Genomic DNA, 25276 nt, shown 5'->3' on the forward strand with positions numbered 1-25276 from the left:
TGTCAGTGCTGAAGTACCACTGCCCATAACCAGAGCTGACCATGTTCTCCACAATGACATTTGGAAGCTGCTTTGAACCCCATGTGACATTTGAGTTTGCAGTCCCCTCTGATGTGGTCACAGCTCTCATCACTCACTTCTTTTGAAAATGCTTTGAGCTTGCACAGATGTGAAGCTGGCACTCTCCATGACAAAACTAGGTGATGAGTGAAGCAGGCTATTGCTTATTCTGTTCTGTCTCTTCTCATTGAGAAATATAAAGTCATCCACTGAAGTGGCAAAACCAGAGCTGTATGACTTACAGTCACAGTTACATATTATGATCACCGAGAGATAATTCACAATAATAGAGGCATAAAATTGTTTGAATTGGAAGGACATCCAGTCCAACACCCTGCAATGAGCAGGGACACCCACAGCTCCATCAAGTGCTCAGAGCCCCATCCAGCCTGATCTTGGCTGTCTCCAGGGATGGGGCATCCACCACCTCTCTGGGCAGACTTGTAAGACCTGCAAAAAATGCAGTCAGCTTGGAGCATCACACAAGTATTTATAGCCACTGCCAGATCTAGGTGAGCCTGCTCAGTGGATGGTGTGCCCAGAAGGCAGAATGCCCATGCTTACAGAGCTTCCCCCAGTCATAACATTAGGGGAAAAAAATAAAAAATTCGATTCTCCTTCACTGTTAGTGGCTCTGAGAGTTTGTCAGTGACTCAGTGTCATGCTCTGAAATAACTTCACTAGCACTACCCTGACTGTAGTCATTTCCTTTGTTGAAATAAGTACTCAAATAAGCCCTTAGGATCACATGGTCTTCCCCAGGGTGGAAGATTTAGGATGATGAGCCCATGAAGAGGCTCAGATTCAAACACTGAAATCAGTAGGGTTAAAGGATCCTGTCACCAGCAGGTGCTTCTGCCCCCATGTTTATGACTACCCTAGGGCTCGTGGGGGAATGGCAATTAAGGAAAACTGCAATTTAGAGTACCTTCCCTAGGGTGATGCAAAAATATGCTCATGGGGAGGGGGAGAAGGTATAGAGGGAAAGTGAGAGGGAAGAGGAGGGTGGTAACTTCTGGTCTTTCATTTGGGCATTAGCTGAATCCAAAAGGTCAGGCTGAGTTTTCCTAACATTGTGGTTTCTTCTGGGACTTCCCACTGCTATGATACATCTTCTTTGCTTTACTGATATTCCACATGCCTAGGCAGCACTCCTCAAAGGGGGAGAGTTGGGAAGAGAAGAGGTGCTGCAGTCCTTGAGCAGAGGACTGCAAGGCAGGCTGCCCTGCTCAGGCCTTACAGAAGGGCTTTGCACCAACTGTGTGTTTCCTTGTGCTGGGGTCTGGAAGTAAACTTCATTATAGCCTCAGCAGTGTCAATCCAGAAGGCTGGAGAGGGCTGTGAAAGGGCAAATCAAGCATCCCTCAATAACTGATTCCTTACCTGGGTGACTGCAAGTAACTTTTCTTCTGTTTTCAGAATAATCCACGTGAGACTCTGCACATCAGGGTGCTGGGAGCTCTGCCTGGGTTCCAACCACGTCCCACTTCCCCTGCATGCAGAAGACAAGAGCTCCAGCAGCCATCTGGTACCCCCTCCCACCTGGCACCCCCTGCACTACACTGGGGGCTCACAGGGCGTGCAGCAAACACCCAGCAGTGCTCACAATACTGGCACAGCCCCGGCGTGTCCAATCATCCTTTTCATGTCCTTTTCCTGACTATTATTTTTTTATTTTCTTCCTTTCTGCACTTGCAGCCCAATTACACTTCTTGCTCTCCATTAGTGGGCAGGTGGGGATGGGCTGATGGTTGGACAGGAAAATCTTAGTGATCTTTTTCAACATTAATGATTCCATGATTCTTTGATTTCCCTCTCCCTTTTCCTCTCCTACTTCTGCATTCTTTCTCGGGCTTGGGCACAGTTACACAAACCCACTTCTGTATATGCACAATTGCACCAGTGTCATATGCTCCATCTAAATGGAAACAGGCCTATAAGAGAAAGCACCTGTATACCAGGACAAGTGCATCTCCACATGAGCATTTACTAAGTTTGCAGTTGTGTTCAGAGAAAATTCAAACAGTTACGATTTTTTTTTTTTCCCTGAAGTCAGTCTGGCATCTCTCCTACTCTCATTTTCACTTTCTTCATTATCTTCTGATAACATAGTCACAGGCTGCACTTTTCTGAAAGAAGAAAAGCAGAACTTCTAATTTCAGCAATCCAATAATCTTACTGAAGAACAAGCAGCAGCAGGAGGGATACATCCTGACCTCACATCTCCCATATGTGTGAGGACAGCATGCACTGATGTGACCCATCACACATCCTCCCTGTTCAGGAGCCCAGCTGAGGAACTGATTAGCAGCTGATCATTATGAGTGCAATTATAAAAAGAACAGAGAAGCTCTAGACTTGCATGGAAGCAACCAAATAAGACAAAAGTTCTGAAAATGAGTAGAACATAAATAGATTCTGTGCACGCCCCATCCCTGAAGATGACCAAGGCCGGGTTGGATGGGGCCCTGGGCAGCCTCAGCTGCTGGGGGTCAGCCAGCCCACAGCAGGTATTTGGAACTGAGGGGGCTTTAAGGACCCTTCCAACCCAATCCATTCCGTGATTATGATTTTAGACTAATGCTATTTAGTAGCAAAGTTAAACATGATTACAGAGAATCAAACATATCATCTACCATCACCATACACAAATCGCAAGAAAGCAAAGTATGTTCAGGCTTCAATGACAGCTACAAAGCATTCTCAGGGCAAGGCTTTGAATTCACACTGGGTCCTGGTATGCTGCTCTTCAGATCATGGGGCAAGCCACACCTGTTCTCCCAAACTTGGGTAGGAATTCAATTATCTGCTATATTTTTTCCCATGGCCCGAAAGCTAATGAAGGAAATATGGAAACAATTTGTCAATTTGCAAGCCAGATAAGCAGTGAGTGGGAGAAGCAGACAACAGTAGTCCACAGGATGTTCTCTAGACATACCTTTTATATGCTTTTAGGCACCATTCATAAACTAAGAGCCCTTGGCTGTAGGTACAGTGCTCACTGTCAGTGAGGGTGGAAAGGTGAGAGAACAAAGAGGCATGGCAGCACCGGCTGTAGGGGATGAGCAGTCCTGCCTCCTTGAAGGCACCACTTCTGTGCTTCAGGCTGAGGAGGAATGTTGTTTCCAGCTGATTCAGATGCTGTTTTAGTGCAGTATCATCTGTGTCACCAGTGGGAATAAAGTGGGGAATCTGGGCTGTACAGTACTGTGTTAGTTCTTTCTCCAGATCTTTTTCCCAGAAGTTTGGATGCCAGGTGGAAGCAGGTTCCATCCCTTGCTCACTGCTAAGCCACTCCTCTTTCTTCTGCTTCTGCCAGTTCAGTGATTCACCCACTGACTGCAATGGCTGCAGGAGCATCCCATCACTCCCATCGAGTGCTTTTCTCACAGCAGACCACATTCGTTCAGCCAGAAGAGTGTAAAGTGACTCAGAGTCTCCCACACCATCACTTCCAGGCTGCTCCAGACGAGAAATATAATGGCAAGCTTGAGAAAACTTTCCTTGCTCAATGAATCCACAGATGATTTCCTCTGCAATAGAGAATAATAACTCAGCTTGATACATGTTCACACCTTCATCGCTTTAATACCCACTTATTGAAGTATGGAGTTTATGGCTACCCCAAAAATCCTCACTCTACTCAAAAGGACTTCACCAGGTTCAGCACAAGCAGCTCTCACTTTCAAGTTCTTTCCTTTTTGTCTCTTTCTTTCTCCTTCAGGCTCACGGAGCTGCTGACTGTCTGCAGCAACTCGTCATGGTCATCCCAGCAGACCTGCTCTTGTGGGCAATACAGGTTTATTCGTGATAACTCTTCACTAAGGAAAGTACCTTTTTTATGGAGCAAAGGAATTACAGAAAGAACATCTGAAAGAGCATAAAGCTCAAAGTCGAGCCTAGTAGGAATCCTCTGTCTTCTGCACAGAAAGCCTAGCAGGACAAAGCACTGCAATCACTGGAATCAATTCAGGAAGCTGCTTTTGGTGTGTGTCAAGTGAAAAATGAAAGAGTATATGCTTTAATTGTTTTTTTTGCATGTATCCTAATTTTCCTCTATGAAACAACTCCTCTGTGGAGTTAGGATTAAATCAAACAGGACTGAAGGGAAGAACATGACACAAAATGGGGAAAGGTTAATGCAAGGTTCTCCAGCAAAGCAATGGGCGAGCTGCACTCCTCCTGCCTCAATACATACAGCAAATAGGAAAGGTTTCCTTCATCCAGTTAATCCATGCACAACTCTGTGGAAGAGCAGCACAGTCACACCCTACAGGGTATAAGTCAAACGTACATCATCCTTTTTTTACAAGATATATCAGGAGTCTTTGTAGAGATAAAATAAGAGCAGCAAAAAGAAATGTGTATGAGGCTAAGGGAAAGTGAGTCACAGAACATTCACAGAACGTACAGCTCATAAAGGACAATCAATTAGGTGAAGGATGGTGAGGAGGAAAACTTAAAGGCCCTGTTCCAGAAAGTAACAAAAACAAGTTTATAGGTCTGGAGGAGGCTGAGAAGGTCTGGGACTGGGGAGAGAGAGTTTCAAGGTTACCTGCAGGCCTTTCTCCGTCCTCTTTTTTCCTATTTGTTTCCATCACCAGCAAATTTCCCGCCTCATTTTTGCTTTTATCCTTCTTTGCAGCTGCCTTTTTCCTGCTGGGAACAACCTCTACCAAGCTTTTCAGTTTTCCTGCCCAGTTTTTTTCCTGCTTTTCTCTCTCCTTGGCCTTGGGAAGCATCTTTGCATTCTCCTCAGCCCCTTTCTGCTGCTTGTGGCCTCTTCCCATGAAGGCTCCACAGGAACTCTTTATCTTCTTCATGACCCAGATGAGCTGGATACTGAAAATACTGTCAGAACAAGACGTTAAAACTCTTCTATGCACGGTGATGCTTCAGGGACAAGTTTAGCGTTGATTTCCCAGGGAAGTCATTTATCCACTAATTTTTTCTGGGCGGTTACAATCTCCACTTGATTTCTAAGAAATGTAACCTGTTTCCTGACAGTGCTGAGGAAATGTTTACAGGCTGCCAGCTGCCAGCCCTATTATGTAATCTCTCTGCTCTGGGAAAATGATGTCAAAAAACCCATACACAATTTAACCACAAACAATGGGGAAAAGCCAGTGGAATTTTCACCCTTTTCTGAATGATTAAAATACCCCTGCATGCTGCAGTGGTTCCAACGACAACCTTATCAGTTTCATAAAGTTTATTACTAATAGTTTCTATGAGGCATGCATCACATTTCACACACACCACAGGCATGTGCCTGAGTTGCTCTGTAGTGAGGAGATCCCTCCTCACACTGGAGCCAGGATCTTCCCACCTCAGAAAGCCCAGTGTTAGCCAAGAGGGATGCAAACCCATAGAGGAGATGTGATGATATTCTTGTTTTAGCAACGCTATTTGGAGGAGATGAGAGAGATCTGAAACTTCCACCAACTGCACACACAGTTGTTTATTTCAATATATACACATATATAACTTTCAGGGTGGATATTAGGAAAAACTTCTCAGAAGGAGAGGTAATGCAGTGGCATGGGCTGCCCAGGGAAGCATTCAAGAACTGTGGAGATGTGGTACTGAGGGATGTGGTCAGTGGGCATGGTGGGGATGGGTTGGGGTTGGACTGGGTGGCTTTAGAAGTCTTTTCTAACCTTGATGACTCTATGATATAACTTGCATACCATTACAGCAATCTGCAGGAAGACAAAGCAGATTTATGCCCACTCACTACAAGGTTCGTATTGCCAGGTCCTGAGCTGTTGGAGGTTCCGATCCATAATCCTCAGAACAAATTCCTGCAAGGAGAAGGTCATTTAACTCCAGGAGTTCATGTTCAAAACAGATTTTTAAAAGCCTCAGCACTGCTGCATGAAAGACAATACACTTCGCTATAAGCTGAAATGCTATCCTTACCACACTCTGTTTGCTAGATCATTGCAAATTGGTTTTATTTTTCCATTCCATGATTCTAAAAATGGAATTGAGAACTTGAGGATTTTCATTAACTAAGGACAGAGTCTTGTCTTAGCTAGTACAAGCAGTTTTTAATGAAAACCAAACACTACTCAAGAACGATTTTTGGAGGGTATGAATTTAAGGGCTATATTTTTCACAGAGCATCCAGATGAATCAGAACATATGCAGCTGTCCTTCTGGGTTTAACATCTGCAGCTTCTTCCAAGATTTTCTACATTTTCATGACTGTAAAGTTCTACTAGTTTTCTACTTGGAAACCAAGTAAATATTATGGCTCTTTTACTCAGCACTTAATTCCAGCAGCATGTTATCACAGAGTCATTAGTAACATTAGCAAGGAGGAAACAAATGCATTTCATTTAGAAGAATAAACAGAAAATCCTGTAGCGGTCATATATTTGAAGTGTTGCCAGTAGGAAATATCAAGGTTGCAAAATGCTGTGTTTCCCTGATTGTGGAGCAGTCAAAAACTGGGAGTTTTATCTACATTCCAATTTGACATTTTCCATTTTGATCTCTATTTATTTATTTAACTTTATTTTGATAAAGTTAAAATATTTTCTTTGGAATGCTAGAGCTGCAATATATACTAATACAAGACAGAATCAGTGCTAGTACAGAAGAGAAGCATTCCAAGCATGCTGAAACCCTTCAGCAATATTTTCCCATGAAAATTCCAACACAATGTTTTTATTTTCAACTTCATTGGCATTTTCCAACAGGACCAGCTCTAACAAAAATCATTGCCTTTAACTTCTTTATAGAAGGAAATTGAATGTCAAAGTGCCAGTCCTGCAGGCATGATTCTCTGCAGTACACAAATGCTGAATACAGTACAATTGCAGATCATGCCATAAACTGGGGCACTGTTTTCCCATTTCTTTCAAGGGAATGAAAAAAAATTTTGAAAAATTTCTTTCAAAAATGAGCCTGTGGAAAATGGTGAGTTACTGAGCAGAGATGGATGGACTTAGTGGGGCTGGGAAGACCTCTTACTCCAAGCTTCACAGCTGATAGCCCCAAGATGAGAGTGTTCTTGGGGTATCCTATTTGAGCAAGGGTTGAAGAATGGTGTTGCTGAGCAGGAAAGCACTGTATCAGGAGAGGAGAAGCTACCAAGGAGCTGCCAACAGGCAGCTTGCTTTTCTGGGTCTGTGTGCCTTAGCAGCATATGCAGGGTGCACAGATATCTCACCTCTGTCTCTAATGCTATTTTACTGCTCAGGATGAAGTTCTGCAGCCAAAAGATCGGGATGTGCAACCTAAACTTTTAGTAATGTCCTCACTGCAGTGCTCCCATGAATGGTCTTATGCCTAGACAAGCAGAGCCTTGGGGAAGCTGTACATGTACAGCAGAGCAGCTGAAACTTGTCAAGGTGACACTGGAACAAGAGGTCTTTCACTAATTGTTAATATAATGCACAGAAATTGCTTGCTGTTCAAAACAATCACTTTTGACAAGGGAATCCAGGCACTCTGCATTTCACTTACACCTTCATTCTCTATTTCATGGGCACCTACACTGCCCACCCAAGGGAAGTCCTTCAAAGCAGAAAGGAGAGGAAGAGTAAACCACAAGGACACAGCAGTGTAACTAGCACAGTACCTCCTTTGTCAGGTGCACCAAATGACCTTCTTCTTCCTCAAAATCCAACACTTCCACTCTTTGCAGGTGCTCAGTGCCCCTATTTGTCCACAGCATGACACACTCTAGAGGGATCATTCTCCTGCCCTTCCCCTTGCATTATTCACTGTTAAAGAGGACACATTTGTCCTCTGGAAACATCCCCAGCATTCTGGATTTCCCCCCTTTGTGTGGAGCTCCTGGAAAAGCCCACATTAGTGAGACTGTCTTTCTATCTTGGAAGATCTGTAACTCTTTTGTCTTCAGGAGCCTTCCCTAAACAAGTGAATATCTCAGATAAACTTACACAGTTTCTCTGTTGACTCAGCTCCTTATCTTGCTGCTTCCCATTGTTTTTGCCTATATTGATACAACTTCCTCATAATAAGTGGACTGTGTGCCTGACTTGAACAATGGGTGTTTGATCTAAATGCTGATCAGATGAAGTCAGGCTATTAGCACTTCAAGTGAAATTGCTTTGCAAGAGTCCAATTACATTCATATCCTACTCCAAGCAATGTAATGATGCTCCTGCTCGCTTTGTAAGGATTCCACATGACCACAATGAGGCATATACAATGGAAACTTTGTGCTCAGTAGCATCTGTTATATAAAGTACACTTGAGTCCTAACAAGCGAGCTGGATCTGCAGATCTCAGAGAGAGAGAGAGAAAGAGATCCAATTGTTTTCATCCATTTGTTTCCAGAATATGCTGGTACTGTCCACCATTCTGAATTGAAGACATTAATACTGGCAGAAAAGAATATTAATGGCGATCATAAAACCATGGCACAGAAATGTGGTGGCTCCATAGGGCATAAATTCATGCAAAAGCACTTTCTGAAGCTGCTGTAGCCTGACAGTGTGCTCCACCCCCCACACACTGCATCTTTGATTTCATCAGCAACAAAAGAACAGTCAGCCAGCTCTGTAAGCAAGTTAGGCTTTGTGGGGGGAGAGAAACAAAGAAAAAGCTCCCCTCTAGTTTGACACTGCAGCTGGTATTGCCATCATAGTCTGGGGCAAGAGCCGGCTTTATTAATTATGCAAAATTAGCTGTTGATTAGCCTTTGAAAAGCCTATATTTATTACCTCCTAAGGATAACTCTATTTCCTAAAGAAATGAGATTATACAGCCATAGTTTGCACCTGCGTTTATTTGATCCCTTACTCAGATGTGCTTCTGTGGGTACACTGAGTTTAACAAACCTGATGAGAGAGTGGCTGGCACAACTAGCACACCTTTACACCCTTCTTGACAATGCATGGCTAAGGAGGTACCCTTACTGCTCCTGCTAAGGACCAAAGCACAGCGTGAACTCAGCCTTTACAAGACATCAGAGATTCCACCAGCAGCTCCATCTGAAGGTACACAGCCATGGTTTCCTTGACTCAATTGCTCACTGCATTCCCTGTTTACTCTCTGGCTAACTTGTATGTATGCTCAAGTAAACGAAGCAACAGAAATATTTAATACAAGCAACCTTCTCCATAGCAACAGATTGAACAAAGCTGCTTTCTGCAGCGCCTCCTTCCCATAGGCTGGACCCCCCTCTTCCTCTGAGGTTTGGGGTACCCCAAGGAAGCAGAAGAGCTTCTTCCTTTCTCTTACTGAGGGCATCCACCCGCATTTCTCTTCCCAGCTCAGCCACTGATTTTCATCACGTTTTTCAGAAGTCAGTTTCAGATTCTCTCCAGCTTCAGACTGGACTGAAATTAGATGTATTTATTTTGTCGGGGTGGAGACAGATGGACAGGCAAACAGGAAAGCTAGATGGTCCCAGCAGTTTTGTGCTCATAAGAAAAAACACTAAGGACCTGAAAATAAGTTCAACCCAGAGAACTGAAAACAGCTCTTTCTTCTGCCCATAGCACTGAAATAAAACACTTTTGAGGTACAGTTTGCACTGCCTGTATTTTACTCATTATGATGGAGACTTGATTCCAAACTGACCTCAATTTTCACTTAATTAGTAACCTCATTTGCAGTGCTTTTGAAACATTTTTACCTAATTCCTGGGAATTTTGCCTCATTCTATTTTTTATTAGAATAAAACAAGCATTATTTTAAGGAAGATGTTTCCCCTTTTGACAAATAATAAATCACACAATCCTCCAAATTTTAAAGATGAACTATAGAAAGCATAGCAATAGGATTAGGACCCTAAAAATCTCTGCATTAATAATACCCAATGCACACAGCAAAAGAAGAATAAAGCAATACTTCCAGAAGTGCTAGTTTCCTTTTCTGTAAAGAACCTGGTACCAAGCTGGGAATTCTCATATCCCTGATTTTTCCTCACAGACCTCCAGCAAAGAGTGAAAACACTGCAGTGATTGCAACTTCCTTCTGCTTTTCTTAAGTGAAAGAAGTAGAAAGATTTATGCATAGCATACAATAAGTGCTGGGTTAAAAACAGTTTGTTCCTTCAGACCATGAAATGAGTGCCCATGTTCAAACAAATGCTGAGATAACAGAACATTTCAAAGCAAACTTGCTAGCTTTCTTACCCTAAGACAGACATTCAGGCTCTGTTTGCAGTTTGGTTATATTTGGCTGTGCAGAAATAGCAGGTACAGGGAGGAGCATGATGCAGTTTCCATGTTCCTTCACAGCTCTGTGCAGAGGCCAGTGGCTGGTTTTGCATTACTGGCGTGGAAAGACAGAAGGCTGTCGCCCTTAGAGTGGCACCAACACCTGCAGGGACACGGGGAAAGGAGAGGGCCAGCAGATCTGGTCAGAAAAGGCCAGCGCCGGCATCAGGCTGAAGGGCACAAACACTTCAGTCTGTGCTTGGCCAGCATGCATGGGATTCAGGCAATGAAGTTCCTGTAAGCATTTGAGGACTATTTCCCAATTTCTCTGAGTTTCTCCATAGATGACACAGAACAAGTTATCACCTTGCTCCCAGCAGCCATATACTTGCTTGTTCCACCTGAGCTCAAGAAGAAGATCCCTGTTCAGCCAAGCCAACATTCTGCCCCACCTGCATGACTTTCAGCATTTAGGAATTGCAGACTCCTGTGCTCTCAGATGATGATATTTAGAAAGTGACCAGCACTGGCAGAAATGCCTTCAAAAGCAACTTCCCAGGGGACCTTACTGATTCCTGAACAGACTAAAATCTGCTCTCCCCATATCCATTGTTGAGGTTTTGGTGTCAGTTTTTCTCCTACCATTAAAGATATTAAATTCAATCACTTTATGGTCAGTGTGGCCAAGACAGACACCAATTGCCACTTCCAGGTGCTCACAAGCAACAGATCTAGGAGGGCACCTTTCCTTGTTGGCTCCCTTAGTTCCTTTACCAGGAAGTTGTCATCAAAGTGCTTTAGGAATTTCCTGGACCCATTTGTGTCAGCTGTGTGGTGCTCCCAGTAACATCTGGCAAGTCCCCCTTAAGGGGTTGAAGTCCCCTATAAGCACAAGTGCAGTAGATCTAGATGTCTCTCTTAGTTCCCTAAAGAATAATTCATTGGTGTCATCATCCTGGCTGGGTGGTCTATAGTAGACTCTCACAGCAACATCTCCTTTATTTACTCCCTTAGTCCTTACCCAGAAGATCTCAGCCACGCCATTGCCAACAGACAGCTCCATACATATAGACAGTACATGCTATATACACCACGTGCCCAACTGCAGCCTGAGGAGAGGTTTGAAGGACTGGCAACCCAGCCTCTCTGCCTGAGACAGCATCAGGAAACCATGAAGGGGAAATACCCACAGGAGTCATTTCTCTCCTTATCTCCTATTACTCAGAGTCCACCCTTGTTACTCCAGCACTTGGAAAGCCCAAGTCCTGAAAGGTCTTGTGATGACACTTAAAAAAAATGCCTCTGTTACAGAAGCCTCTGCACTGCTATTAGCCTGATTGTATCCCAGAAGACCAGCCACAGCCATCAAGCCTCAGAAAAGTGTATCCTAAGAGCCAACCAAAGAGTCTTTCTATCCAAGAAAGGGCCCAGGTCTGGTACAGGAGAACTACCACTTAAATGCTACTTGGAAAGGGCTTTCTTAAAACATAAATTATGAATATTGTTTGCTAGTGTGATAAAGAATGCATCATTGCAGCCACCATGTCTCTTTTCAAGATGTTCCATGATTTTATCCAGAGGTGTTTCTCTTTTTAGAAGTTAGGAGTATGAATATTCCACCTCCATTTGGACAGAGGCAAGCCTAAAATGATTTTCTTTGAATCTTTTTTTTTTTTTTGGCTTTGATTGACAGGCTTCCTCTGCATTTTTTCATAGATCCACAGATTCATGCCAGCACTGAATAATTTAGGTTCAATTTTGCAGAAAACTTCCCGCTCACCCACAGCCCTGTGTGGAGTAGCATGTGCAGAGATTTGGGACTGAACATTCACTTTCCACACTCCAAACTCATTCGCCTGTTTTTCCTGCTGCCACAAGAGGCCAGTGATTCTATTATTTCCAGTCTCCAGTGTTTCACCTACACTACACTGACACAGCTCCACAGGCACATCTGTTAAACACCATCTGGAGGCTAAAAATCATAACTACAGACTGGTTTCCTGAACAGACCTGTCACACAGGAGCTGTGCACAACTTCATCTTAACTCAAGATCAAATCTCAGCCATCTCTTCCACCATCCTTCACAAATGTATCATTCATCAGGAATCTCTGGCTACAGAGGCAGGAACACCCCACACACCTGCACTGACTGCAGAATATGGAAGTCTCTGTCTTGCCAAAGGAGTTGTTTGATTTTCACATTGTCAGAGATGCTCAGCATCTAGCATTTCTCATTTCCCCTTCTGGGTAGTCTGTATAGGAATTCCATTCCTATCCCACACTGGGCACAGAGCTAGTTTATCTACTAGCTCATCATATCAAATAAGACAGCATGTCATATTGCAAAAAGGTCGGTTCTAAAAGATTTCTGCAATCTCTTCTCTCAGCTCCATGCTACTGAACTTAAGCAAGATATAGCAATAGGTTTGCAACAGCAGCAGAAGCCTATGAGGGTCCTAAGAGAGAGCTAATCATCCTCTGAAATCATTTCAGTAAAATACACTGTGGAGGAAGTCTGCATGAGCACAAAGAGAAGCATTAAATTTTCATCAGCGTGAGTTCAAGCTGAATAAAGCAGGCCTCCCAAATGCACTGTGATAAAACATTTACACTGCACCACAGTGTTCCTTCCAAAAACAGAAAAGCATTTAGAGACATGGCATTAGAAAATTCAGCATTGCTACATGAGGTGGAGGCTCTGTCAAGTCTTCAACTTTTTCTGACCCCTTCTCCTCCCACAGGAAAGAAAGAAATATGGACACAACAAGGGGTGGGCAAGACTTTGGGGACAGGAAGGGGCAGGAGATACAGGCTCAGGAAAGGGAAGGGAAAGGCATTTGTGATACTGCCAATGCCAGAACATATCCCATCCTTCTGTGCTTCTTACTTCTCGGCAAAGCAGAGAGAGTGCTATATAAAGATCCAGAAACACGAACCCACATGAGCAGCACTCACTGCAAGAGCACCACCGGCATCCGTTGCTTGCTGCAGGGATCCTCAAGGAAGCACAGTTAGATAAGCTGCAAGGATGTTTCTAAATTATCAAGACCATTTTGAAAAGAATCAGCGTTTTTAATCTATCCTGAAGAAACGTAATCTGTAACGCTGTGGCCTTAGATCTCCAGCACATGTTATTGGACATCTGAAATTCAGTGAATTAACAGAATCAAGGCCGCATTCCAACAAAGGACACGGCTATTTCCTTTAATTTCAAAGAAAAAATTCAGCCTGTTAGCCCATCTGTCTGGTGAGCAGGAAGTCAAGCTAGAGTGGTGTTTATGTGCTCCATAGCGACATAACAATTAACAATAAATATCTCAGAGCCTTTGACATCTGAAAGTTGTGCAAATTGCAAGAAGAATTAATGTATCTGATCTTGATGCAGCACAAAACCATTGCATTTTAAGGCAGCTGTATGGAGCTCATTTGCTTTAATAAACATTATTTTAGTGGTATTTTCTGCATAAGTTTTTAATGTTGAGGTTCCAGGCCCAACAGTGGTTACATGCTCACTATGGTGTCCTTGGCTGTTACCACGCTGTTCACAGTTAAACATGACTACGGTGGACAAAACGCCAGCAAAACATAAACTTTCATGCTCAGAAGCTGTTTTACATTGGGAAAAAGAAGATGGCACTGATTTGTTGGTGGGGAGAAGAAGATGAACAGGGCCCTAGACCTGGTTCCTACTAACCTAGCCCTGGGTATAACCATTTAGATCTATGCAAAGGGAAAACCAAAGAGCTGTAAGATATCTTCTGGATCAAAACAGCAGTTTTGATCACACTTTGCACAGAGGCAAGTGGGACATGAATCCTTCACGAATTCAGTTGCCTCCCACCTTTGCATGTACTACCATGATGAGAAAAAGCATATTAACATCTTGTTTCTTCCTGCTTCACTGTTTCAGAACAGACATAATACACATGTATCAGAATTCCAACCTGGACTGTATTCATACACAAAATACATAGCATAATAGAGCAGTACAACTTCTTCTGGGAAACAGATATACCTTGTGATATTTATTCTAACGTATTTGAAGGGAAGAGATGGGAAGAGATATTGGTATGTGTAGCAGGTACCAACTGATATTTAAAACCTTTGGCATTCCCATATGAGCCTGGAAATAACTGCTAGTGCTATTAGTTGCTGTCACTGATGACAGCATATAAATGACTATCTAATCTGCATATACAATTGAGTAATTAGATGCCATATGTAAAAGCAGTTATTTATAGGTGCAGGATCAGAGACCAAATTTAATCCCAGTCCTTGTAATGTATTATATCACAAGCCAGATCCTCTTGGACACAGGTACAGATCTTTATTACTGAGTGCCTCATCTTAGATTATTTTTTTTTTAATATAACAATTAATATTTCATACTATTGATTTTCCACTGTGGTGCACTGAATCAGCCCTGCCTGCATCTAGCCTGCTGACTGGAAGCTAGAGCTGCTGTGCACAAAACGCCTGTCAGTGTAAGGGGCTGCTTGTGCACAAAAGCAGCCAGGAAACCAAGCGGGTCCTGCTGAAGGCCCGTCCGCTCTGCTCAGTGAGGGCTTGATCTGTTCTTACGAACAGCTGACCTAGATTCTCTGCCTGAATGAAAGTCTTTTCCGGCACTGAGGCCGTTCAGACTCAGAAATTCATGTATTGCTCATCATGAGAGAGTAGGAAAATAGTGGATATGTTAAGGGAAAGCAGCAGCATCAGGCGGGCCGACCTGTCAGCAGCCACCCCCTCCCCTCCTTCCCTGAGACCCCCAGAGGAGCCGTGGAGATGAGAATGTAACATCTAATTAAGCACCTCTCCAATCAGATCTGGTTCAACAGTTGCAAATATCACGAGGCAGTTTGGTTTCCCTCACCATCTTATTTTTTGCATGCAGCTAACATGCAAACTGGGTCAGTATTATTCCTACTGGAACGCTCACTATGGGTGTTATTTTTAGAAAGCCATGTGATTGTCTGACTTTTATTTATGAAAGCATTGAAAGATCCACTGTATGTTTTCCTGTCTGTCATATTTGGGGTGGTTTGCTGTTTTAGTTCTTTGGGTTTGTTGCTGAGATCTCTGGCCTCTTTTTAAAAGGCAAAGTCAGACTAGATCAGGAGGCCTTGCAGTTCACACGCCTTAGCAGGCTCTGCAACAAAGCACATGCAGCATGAGCAAAGCAAACCAGACAAGTGCACTGAGAGGCTGTGAAAGGCAAGGCAGGGATGCAGGCAGCGAGAGACAAGGAGATGGAGCAGAAATTGGAGGTCTTTTGTGCCAATCTACTGATTGCTTTACCATCCAACCTTGCAATCCCATATTAATTGGCACTGCTTCTATCATGTTCTCTTGAGTTCTTTATTAATCAAGTCTGTATCGGCTGTCTGCTGCATTTGAGATCAATCACGAAATTACCCCAGTGTCCTGTTAATACTTTTAAAAATGATTCTCCAGCTCTGCACAATTTACAAGTGTCTCAAAGTATTTAAAATGCCTGGCTCAACAGCTGGGAAACCTGGTTAGTCTTCCTAAAATTGCTGATGTAATCTATTAGTATTGCTAATTTAAGGCATCTGGCTTTAGCAGGCATTATTTAGCATATCCTGAACTGCTGTTAGATGGAGAGGATTTTAGTGCACTGCTATATGCCTCTGTTCCCCGGCTTTTTTTTAATGCATTGGCACAGCTGCCCAGGGAGGTGGGGAAGTCACTGTCCTTGGAGGTGTTCAAGAACCATGGAGATGTGGCACTGAGGGACGTGTCAGTAAGCATGGTGGGATGGGTTTGGGTTGGACTCGGTGAGCTTAGAGGTCTTGTCCACCCTTAATGATTATATGACTCTGTGAGTTCACAATTTTTCTCTCATTAAGAAATAGAAAGTTTTATTTAACACTTTTGATTTGGGGTTTTTTTTCCCTGCAGTACTGAAATGTCTATTGATAGTTCCCATCTGGTGATGGTATTTGGAAATGTTATCATTTCTCAGATCCTTTGCTAATCTAACATACTTTGACCATTACCCTTGCTGCTCCTAATTCCACGGACCAAACACTTATTTGCAGGTCTTTTGGTTTGGTTTGCCTTACTGACCTTTTGCACTTTTGGCAATTGCTTTATATTCATTACTACCATCTTTCTTTCTTTTTTTTTTTTCCCCCTGTTCTTATGCGTGAGAATTTGCCTTTGTTTTATTTTTTGTCACTGCTTTCACTCCATATAGCTTGACTGAATTAAAATCATCACAACCCTCCCTGAGCTTTGTTGCTTTTTGATTATAAACTAAAACATTCTGAGTCAGCTCTTGCTTTTGAAGCCTATTTACACCTTAAGGTCTTCCTGTCACCTGAATCATCTCAAACATGTTTTCATCATCAGGAAAACAGCTAATTAAAATATCAAGACTATGCAGTCCTGTCCACTGGCCTTTGTTCACATGTAGCTTGTTTACATGCTGTAACCATAATAAGCACCTGCATCTACGTGACCACCATATTTCAGTGCCTCTTCATCAGCCTAAAGTAATACAGTACAGAAAAGGTTATGGCATGTTTGGAACTAGGAAATTTCTGTGTATACCTCTTTAGAACTCTCCAGGTCATTTTAGCATGAGCAGCCACTCAGATGGGAAGCTTCCATGGCAGGAACACCAGGGACATGGCAGTCCAAGGGCTGGCATCTTGCTCTGCAGTGATTTGCAGAGGCAGGTACCAATCATTGAGCCTTCTTGCATTAAATGTTAGATCATTCATCCACAAGCATTCAAAACTACTTTCTTCCTTGGAAACAAAAGTCATGCTAATTTTCATAGAATTAACAAGGTTGGAAAAGTTCTCAAAGATCATCTAGTCCAGCCATCTGTCTACCACCAACACTGTCCACAAAATTATATCCCTAATTTTGAACTATCCTCATACCTCCCTACTGTTACCTCCAGTGACATTTACACTGGCACTAAACAACATTTCCCATCACACTACAAGAGTGCAGCTAGCTGTAATGAACAATTTGAGTTTGTCCTGATCCTTTCCTGTTTGTGAAGCCTGACTCCTCACAAAGGCTTACAGATAATGAAATTATGTTCTCTTCCAGGGTCCACAGTTCATTTTGTCCTCCTCCCACTGGATTTTGCTCTAAACAAAATACATCTTTCCACAGACATCTTTCCACTTTTCCTTCTTAATTAATAAAAGAGAAGACGAGCTTCTGATATTTTTCACTATTAGATTCCAGAAATCAACATCAACAGTTACTATTTGACCACGTTTTCCCCAAACAGCAGCATCAGCCCTTTCTCTTCACCGTCAAGACAGGGACTTAGAAGAACTACGTGGTGTTTGGAATGAAAGCAAGGGGAATCAGGTAGCTATTTCTATTACCAGGATGTCTGCAATGCCAAGTTCAAAATTAAAGCTCTGAATTTCCCCAGATTCTCTAAGTGAGGAATCATCATGCAACAACCAGTCTGCACATACGCCTACAAAGCAGAAACCACATGATGAACACAGCCAACAGAGTACTGCAAGCCCCACAGTTAGATACTTCCACCAACACGATGTGTACACTCAAATTTGGAAAAACTGCTTTCATCTGTCCTTTCTAATTCATCCCAAGCTCTGGAGCTTGCATCATAGGCGGCCCGCCTTCCTGAGCTAGCTGGCAGTACTGTCTTGGTGACTCCTCCAAAAAGAAACGACTTCAAAAGAAACGATGTAGGATGAAAGAGGAATGGGCCAGATCCAATTCAAATTCTAAACTACAAGTAACATTTCCTGCTCAAGTAAAGACCAAGCTGTCACGAAGCATTAGGCATTCACTGTAGATAAGGTTGCACAAGCTGTGCCCTCCATGCGATGAAAGAGAAAATGCAGATATCTGTCTATGCCATCCTGAGCACAGCACAGCTTGGGTACTCAGATCTGTGTTTCAGGAGTGGTGAGTAAGAATCACGTGCAGGACACTCTGGGATGTTTTAAGAACACTGGACATATCCTGTGAACTTGCTGAAATGGCCTGGCTGGCACAAGCTGGCAGGTTGGCTGTCCATGCATCACACTGCAATGCCACATCATTCTAAAACTATCCCCAGAAAAACCAATGGGTTTGGAAAAAAATCATAAAGATTTTTATGACTTCTTTTACTCAGGCTTTGCATTCCTTTTCCCTACACTCTCACATAAGACTCACATATGGGTCAGTTCGACTACCTATCACGTGTAATATGTTGTATGTGATGTGGAGCCAGGAGTAGGCTGAATGGCTGAGCAGAACAGGAGTGTTTGCTGGCTGCTGTCTTCTAAATCAGGCATTTCCTAATTCTGGGCAATGGATTGTGACTCTCTATTCCAGGAGCTGATTTTGACAAATTTTTTCAGAACTTTCATATTTCATATTATTCCATCTGTCAAACCTGTCTGAAACTGGCCAATGCACCGGAGGAAACCAATCAGTCAAAGAGCTCAGATTTTATTTCTTAAAGCTAAATGCTTATCTTCCTTAACCAGAGCAATTGTGTGATTCAGGCAATAACCTTACAGGATACAAACATAAATTGCATTGAATTTTCTGCAACCGCACTCTTTTGGGGTTAATACACACAAAAATAAAACATACGTTTTCAGCCACCAACACATTCATTTTATATCTCAGTGTTAAAACCAGTGGACTAATCCTGCCTTGAAAAAGAACTGAAGGCCACAATTATTCACTGCACTTATTAATAGCAAAACCTGCTTTCCAGTTATTTCTGTTACCCTCCTGAAATTATGCAGCTCGTTCTTGGTGCCAGATTCCCATTTTTCTCAAGAGCCTTTTGTACCAAGAACAAACAATAGCTTCTTCTTAATCAGGCTTGCCATGAAAAGAAGAACTCGTTACAAAGGAAGGGCTGTATCATTGTGCCTTACTACCTCCAGTCACACAGGAATTTCACAAGTCCCTTCAAACTTTCAGTAATACACAACACCTGGGGAAGTTCTGAGTATCACAAGGAAAACTGCTGATTCGAGTAACAGAAGAAGTACTAATGAGTGCAGGACAATAGGCACAGACAGGCAGGTAAACAAAAAGAAGAAGCAGAAGTGTAAGGTAAGCCACGTTATCAGCTGTCCCATAACAAGAGAGCTGGTCCACTTCTGCTCTGTTATCCACCAGTATCACACACTACGCCACTGAAGTTCAAGGAGGTATCTCAGAAGATGAAACTATTGCAGAGGTGAGAAATGCAACTCATTTTTTTCTGCTAATCAGAAAGCATGAATCCTCTTCTAAGCCAAAGCAACACTGCCCTTGCTACTACGGTTCCTCACGGGCAATATGCATGGGTCATTCCAGTGCAAAATTATTGTGAGAGCAGATTGAGGGTCATGTCAGACTGGAACACACACAAGATAGCCCTATATTCCTTTCTTCTCATTCTTTAAATATCCTTTCTTTCCTTTTTTTTAAGCACAAAATGAAGACTTCATTTCTTTTTCAGGAAGAGTAATGTTTTATTTAAGATGCCCTGCGAGCACCATGAATTTTACATGACAGAAGCTCCATCCCACAACATCCTTAAACCTTTCCCTTTTAGTCAGCAGGGCTGTGATCCTGCAGCCAACAGATGTGCTGTCTCCCACTGGGAGCTCTGCCATGGGGCTGAGTCATGTTGTTTACTAACATACCCCTTGGGTCTAGTGTGGGACTCTGATGGTGTCTGTGGAGGTACACCTGTTAATAAGTATTCAGAAAGGCAAGCTTTTACAGTAAGCTGACCCTATTCAATTCTCAGTTAGCCATGGAAGATTAACTGGGTTTGGGATTAACTGAAAACTTCCTCCCCATAACAACCACAGCTACAGCACAGTGACATTTAACACAGGGTGCACGAGCCTCAAGGCCAAGTCCCACCTGGGAGTCCAACAGGCTAAAGCTGCCCTTACTTTGCACAGAAACCAACAGGTAAAGGACCTGAATATGCTCTTACCCCCAAGTAAGCTCCAGGACAGGATCTGGTTTTATGTAGGTTGCCCCGTCACACATTGTCTATGACGGCTGAAAGCTGCCAGTATCTAAGTGAACCAGAAGATACCACTACAATAATACAAGAACATGCTATGTTGCCCGCAAAACTTTCCAAATTGTGAGGCAGCTGGTGTGCTAACACCATTGCCTATGTGCTGAGTAATGATGTCTCACTGTCTCTTTGTGCTCCCTTATCTGTCTCCTTCCATCTGTTGTTCTCTGTCTTCCATTTGGATTGTATGCCATTCAAAGCAGGTCTTTTTTCTAGCACCCAGCACTAGGAGTTCATCTGTGACAGTGCACCACCAAATCAGTCTGATAACTCACCTAAATCAGTGACTGGTGAGCTGGAGTTGATGTTGTTCAGGAACACGCATACGAATGGATTAAGAATAGTGTACTTGGGTGAAAAGCATGACTCAGAAGTGTTACTAGCATTATTCTTTTTCACGTTCATAAACCTAAGAAATGAGAGAAATGTGGGAGGGGGTAGAAAAAGACAAAAAGGCAAAGAGACAGCAGGCTGGCGGGCAGGCAGCTCTCAAACACAAACGCACTACACGACTGGTACACAGACCAGATGCCGAGAAGAACTGAGCATTTGCAACTCCTACTCACATTCTCATTTCTTCTTTTACAGTTATTAACTTTGCAAGCTTCTCCATTTTGGTTTTGCTTCGTCTTTCACATAGATAAACCACGACCTGGATCTTATCTTCAGTATCCAAGTGACTTTGCTATCATATCATGTGCACACACAGCTACACTCACAGGTCAAGGCATCTCTGCTGCCTTCTGTACGTGGTGATAGTGCAACTACTCTGGTCACCAGGACAACAGTTCCAGCCTGTCAAACTGATAACAAGTTGGTTGGCTGGGTTCATGATCTGAAAGAAAACACTGAGGAAATAAATGTAGTGTGCAGCAGTAAACTGCAAATGGTATTTGGTTTTCCCCTTAGGAAGCTGGAATGAAAATGAATGTGATAGCAAAAAGAGAAAGAAGAGGATCTAAAGAGAAGAGACTTATTTAACTTTTAAAGCTCCACAGTTAGAAACACTAAGACCAGAAACTGATGCTAACACTGGGGCCTATCTCAGCCTTCCTATGCAAAGGGAGTAGTTTTAAGGCCACAGAGCCCCAAATTTCCAAAAGTGACCAAAGCTACTGTCACGTCAGCAGGCCCACAGGTTGTCTTTGATAAACAGCAAAGTAAAGGAAATAAACATTATACTCCAAACAGTCTCTTGATAGAACTGCCTCTCACTATCAGCAGCCAGGACTGCTAAAAGACTGCAGTACCTTATGCCAACACTCAAGCTGTTTCCTGGCCGGACCTGTGTTCGCTACAGGACCAGGAAGCGACTTTTTCCCACAAAACAATCCCACCAAATACAGCTGAATCAATAATTGGAGCCAGTCACTCCAGAAAATTGCTTTGTGAAATGGACATTTGGTAGATACAGAAGTCAAGCTGTAAATTCAGTCTTTCCAATGCTGTCAAAAGGCAGGGAAGTACAGAACCGGTATCATCTGTAATGTTCAGTCCTACAGCTTCAAGGAGCGCAGTCCAATCACTTTGTCAGTACAGATATGAAAAACAGTCTGAAAAGAAAACTATTTGTAACTGGAAGCCAAGACCATTTGAACAGTTCATTTGTAGCCCACAGTGTGCATTGAAGGGGTACGTAATAGACAGAATATATCAGAATATATCAAAGTGGTAAAACTTCGTCAGAACAAAAAACGATTGCGCAAATCCAGCTGAAATTGAAGAACTCTGATAAGACCATTCCCTGTAAGACTAATAAGAAATGATGTCCTGTCTCTTTCAGGGCTACTCATGGACACAGCATTCTGCCTGAGCAAGGCTTACATCAGTGATGTTCAAGGTAGCGTCCAGAAATGCAGGTCACATGGCCAAGCTCTAATCTAAATGGCGAGAGGTCAGCAAGAAAAAGAGTGTCAGACTATATGATGAGGAATCAGCCAGTTGTAAAGAGGTATGTGATGGTAAGAGGTCTCCCCTCCCACCTCTGCTTCCTTCCAAGAAACAGATGAAGAATTTCAGTCTCTTTATTCTGTTTCCCAGCTGTGATTTGACAGTGAATTCTCTTTTTAGAAAGGTGCTGCAGCATTCAGACATTCTCCCTACCCTCTAGCCTACACACTGGGGAGAGGAGAACTGCAAGTCAGCTGCACAAACATCTCTGGCTAGAGCAGAAATGTACATGTAATCTAACATATTCAAGGCCTTTCTGAGCACAGCAAAGCAATGTCAAGAAACAGAAAAATGTCATCAAGGCCACATAGATGGGTTTCTTGCATTTGTTCTGAATCTCAGCCAAAGCAGGCAGGCACAACACACAGAGACAAAGAAGCCTTTCTCAGTAAGCAGTGTGGCACACACTCCTGGGTCACATAAGGCGGCTGTGCGTCTGCCCAGTCCCCTTTCCCCTGTTTTGATTGTAGCTGCATCCCTTCTGTGTCAAGATGTGGATACTTAATACATTCTCACCTTTGCCCTCAGCTACACGCTGTTTCTGCTTAGCTAATGCTTTTCTTGGCAGGCTCAGCTAGACAAGTCAGAGTTCAGCTTGCACCCTGATCAGCTGAAACACAGATGGCTGGCTCTGGAGAATGCTGCAAAGATATGGCCGAAATGAACTGAAGTCACTTACACGTAGCTGCAAATTGTTCTGTGCTGGGACTCAGCCAGTGAGGTCCTGGCCAATGACTGGACATCCAGGGACAGCCAAAAGGCAAATCAAAATAAACAAAGGGGTTTCTTCCAGGAATGTATTATAAAGAGGTTTGGTTTTCAAAGCAGGATTTAAGAACAGAACCCTGTTGTCTGTTCTTAATGCCTTAGCCTGGACTGTAAGCAGTGACAGAACCACTAAAAAGCTTGAGACAATTAAAATAAGTGGGAAATAAGAAGGATGCAAGACACATGAAACTAGTTAAGACATGCAGGGTTTTTCTCAGCTCTGGCATAGCTTTCTCGTACAACTGATGCATGCTAAGCTTTCCAAAGCGGTAAGAGTGAATGGATCATATTTATCTGAGTAAAGGTTCAAGAAATTGATTTCATTTTGTCCAATATTTTTCCTTCTTTCTTGAGAAGCATCCAGCAGTCAACAGTCCATTAAAGAGATTGCTATGAGAAACCCATGACTAATAGCTCTCCTTTGATTCACTCATTCTTGTTAACAGCCTTCTTGGAAGAATATATTGCACAGCCTGTGGTGCAATAGTCCTGCCCAAAGTCCATGTATGCACGCAGACTGACCTCCCCGGTGCTATGTTTTCCAAAGACCTCTAAGCAGCTATGTGTAGGTTAGAGTCACTACAGCAAACACAACACTGTGGATCTGGATCTGGATCACAGCAGGCAAATATGTCACAAACCAAAGCTAGAGAGCTGCCTCTTTAGGACCTTTGGTAAGGAAACAGAGAATGACAGAGAGCAGTTCACTCTGTAGCAGTGGACAAGGAGGTTTGGGCCGTTTTTCAAGCAATCTAGCTAGCAGATTGTGACTTGGCACCCACTGCTACTTTGCCTGTTTCCCTGCTGCTCCAGGAATTGAGCAAACTGTGAGCGATCTGTCTGCACGCGTCATAGCATATGCCACACCATGCACCAGAATTAGCACACTGTCAGACCAGCTGCGTGGCCCAAATTGCTCACCCCTCCTGTCCACCTGAACATGTCCCAGGGTGCAGAATGCAGCGGGACTCGTTGCTCAGGGCTCTGCAGAGAAGGCAATGGGACTCTTGGATCTGCGAAGGATGGCACTGAACACTTCATCTGGATGAATCAGCTGCTCACTGCAGGATTCTGTGGGAACAGCACTGCTACTGAGATTCAACAGTACTTATCTATAAAGCAAAAAGGAGTTTTATCAAGTGTATGCTACTAAACATTATCTAGAGTGCAAATTCTGACTGGAAATTGCCTTCACAGCAGATAGACCAAACTATCAAATCTTTATGTCACAGCACTCCTTGTCTCAGCACACCAGGAAAACAAATAGCCAGGGAAAATAAAAGCCTTCTTTAGCCACAGCAGGCACTAATAGCCAAGAGAATTGGCTACTCACAAAGTAAAAATAAGCATTCACAAGTATATATCTTCAGATACAAAAGTTGTATCCTATGAGGGTAAGAGAACAAGAGATTGCCAATAAAGACTCAGTTAAACAGGGAAATCATCCCATGGTATAAACCAGTTCATCTCTGTGGACCTGAATAACCTCACATTTATATCTGACCTTAGAGATCCCACCTGCATTCACACACCCTCCACAACTTAATCCAGAATGGAGAACCATTCTGAGCTGAATATTCATCCATCACCGAGTCATCCATTAATCTGTCTGCTGAGCAAACAACCAGCAACGAGGGGAGCTGTGTATTTATTACACATTTCTGAATAAGTCATGCCCAATATCTAGGACAAACAATACATTAAGCCCTAAAGAACCCTTTGAAAGCCTTTTGCCTGCTGGAGACAACAATGAAAAAGTAACATGATAGAAAGAGAACAGTAAATCATTCATGAGAATGATTAAAAACAAACTCTGGTTGCGGTGCAGCAAAACAACACTGGAAACAGCCAGTGCGTTCCACCTGAGCATCTCTTCATTTACAGGAGGTAGAGTGGGTGGCTTTCATAAATGCCATTTTTTATGGCTAGTGCAAGGAAGATGTACCAGTTACAGAAATCTGGGCAGAACAGTGCAGCAGCAAATTAAAATTTATTCAGCTACTCCATGGCTACACCAGGGACCGATGCAGAAATATTACTGTGCTCAAAATTACTAATGCAAAAAATGCTTAGTTGGCATGTCAAGGGCACTAGGGAGAGAATAAACCAGACTCCCTGGGGATGAATGATGCCTTACACTAGTGAGCTCTCTAACATGTGCACAATCATTTTGGAATCCTAAAATCAAGTCCTGAAAGAATTACAGAACCAAAATGTTCACAGTCACCACCTACTCTAACTGAGCTGTTGATGCTACAGTTTCCCAGATCTGAATGTGGACAGAGATATGAATCACAA

General features: G+C 43.0%; 1 protein-coding gene across 4 annotated transcripts in view; it reads right to left on the minus strand.

Annotated features, from left to right (window-relative positions):
* Positions 1–21711, minus strand: part of LOC116228826 (uncharacterized) — a 35186-nt gene extending 13475 nt beyond the window's left edge. Inside the window, exons 1-6 of one of the 4 annotated variants that reach the window (XM_090141681.1) lie at positions 20827–21711; positions 5751–5864; positions 4616–4911; positions 2999–3593; positions 2091–2189; positions 1444–1552 (exon numbers count right to left, since the gene is read on the minus strand). In XM_090141681.1, coding sequence (XP_089997807.1) covers positions 1444–1552; positions 2091–2189; positions 2999–3593; positions 4616–4883 — 1071 coding nt within the window. In that variant the 5' untranslated portion in view covers positions 4884–4911; positions 5751–5864; positions 20827–21711. Of the gene's footprint in view, positions 1–1443; positions 1553–2090; positions 2190–2998; positions 3594–4615; positions 4912–5750; positions 5865–10181; positions 11784–20535; positions 20803–20826 lie in introns of those variants that run through there. The other 3 variants (XM_090141679.1, XM_090141683.1, XM_090141682.1) reach the window with 3 other exon arrangements.
* Positions 21712–25276: the final 3565 nt, after the last annotated feature.

Source organism: Phasianus colchicus, chromosome 5 (genome assembly GCF_987193195.1).
Source record: "Phasianus colchicus chromosome 5, bPhaCol1.hap1.1, whole genome shotgun sequence".
In the NCBI taxonomy this organism is placed as follows: Eukaryota; Metazoa; Chordata; class Aves; order Galliformes; family Phasianidae; genus Phasianus; species Phasianus colchicus.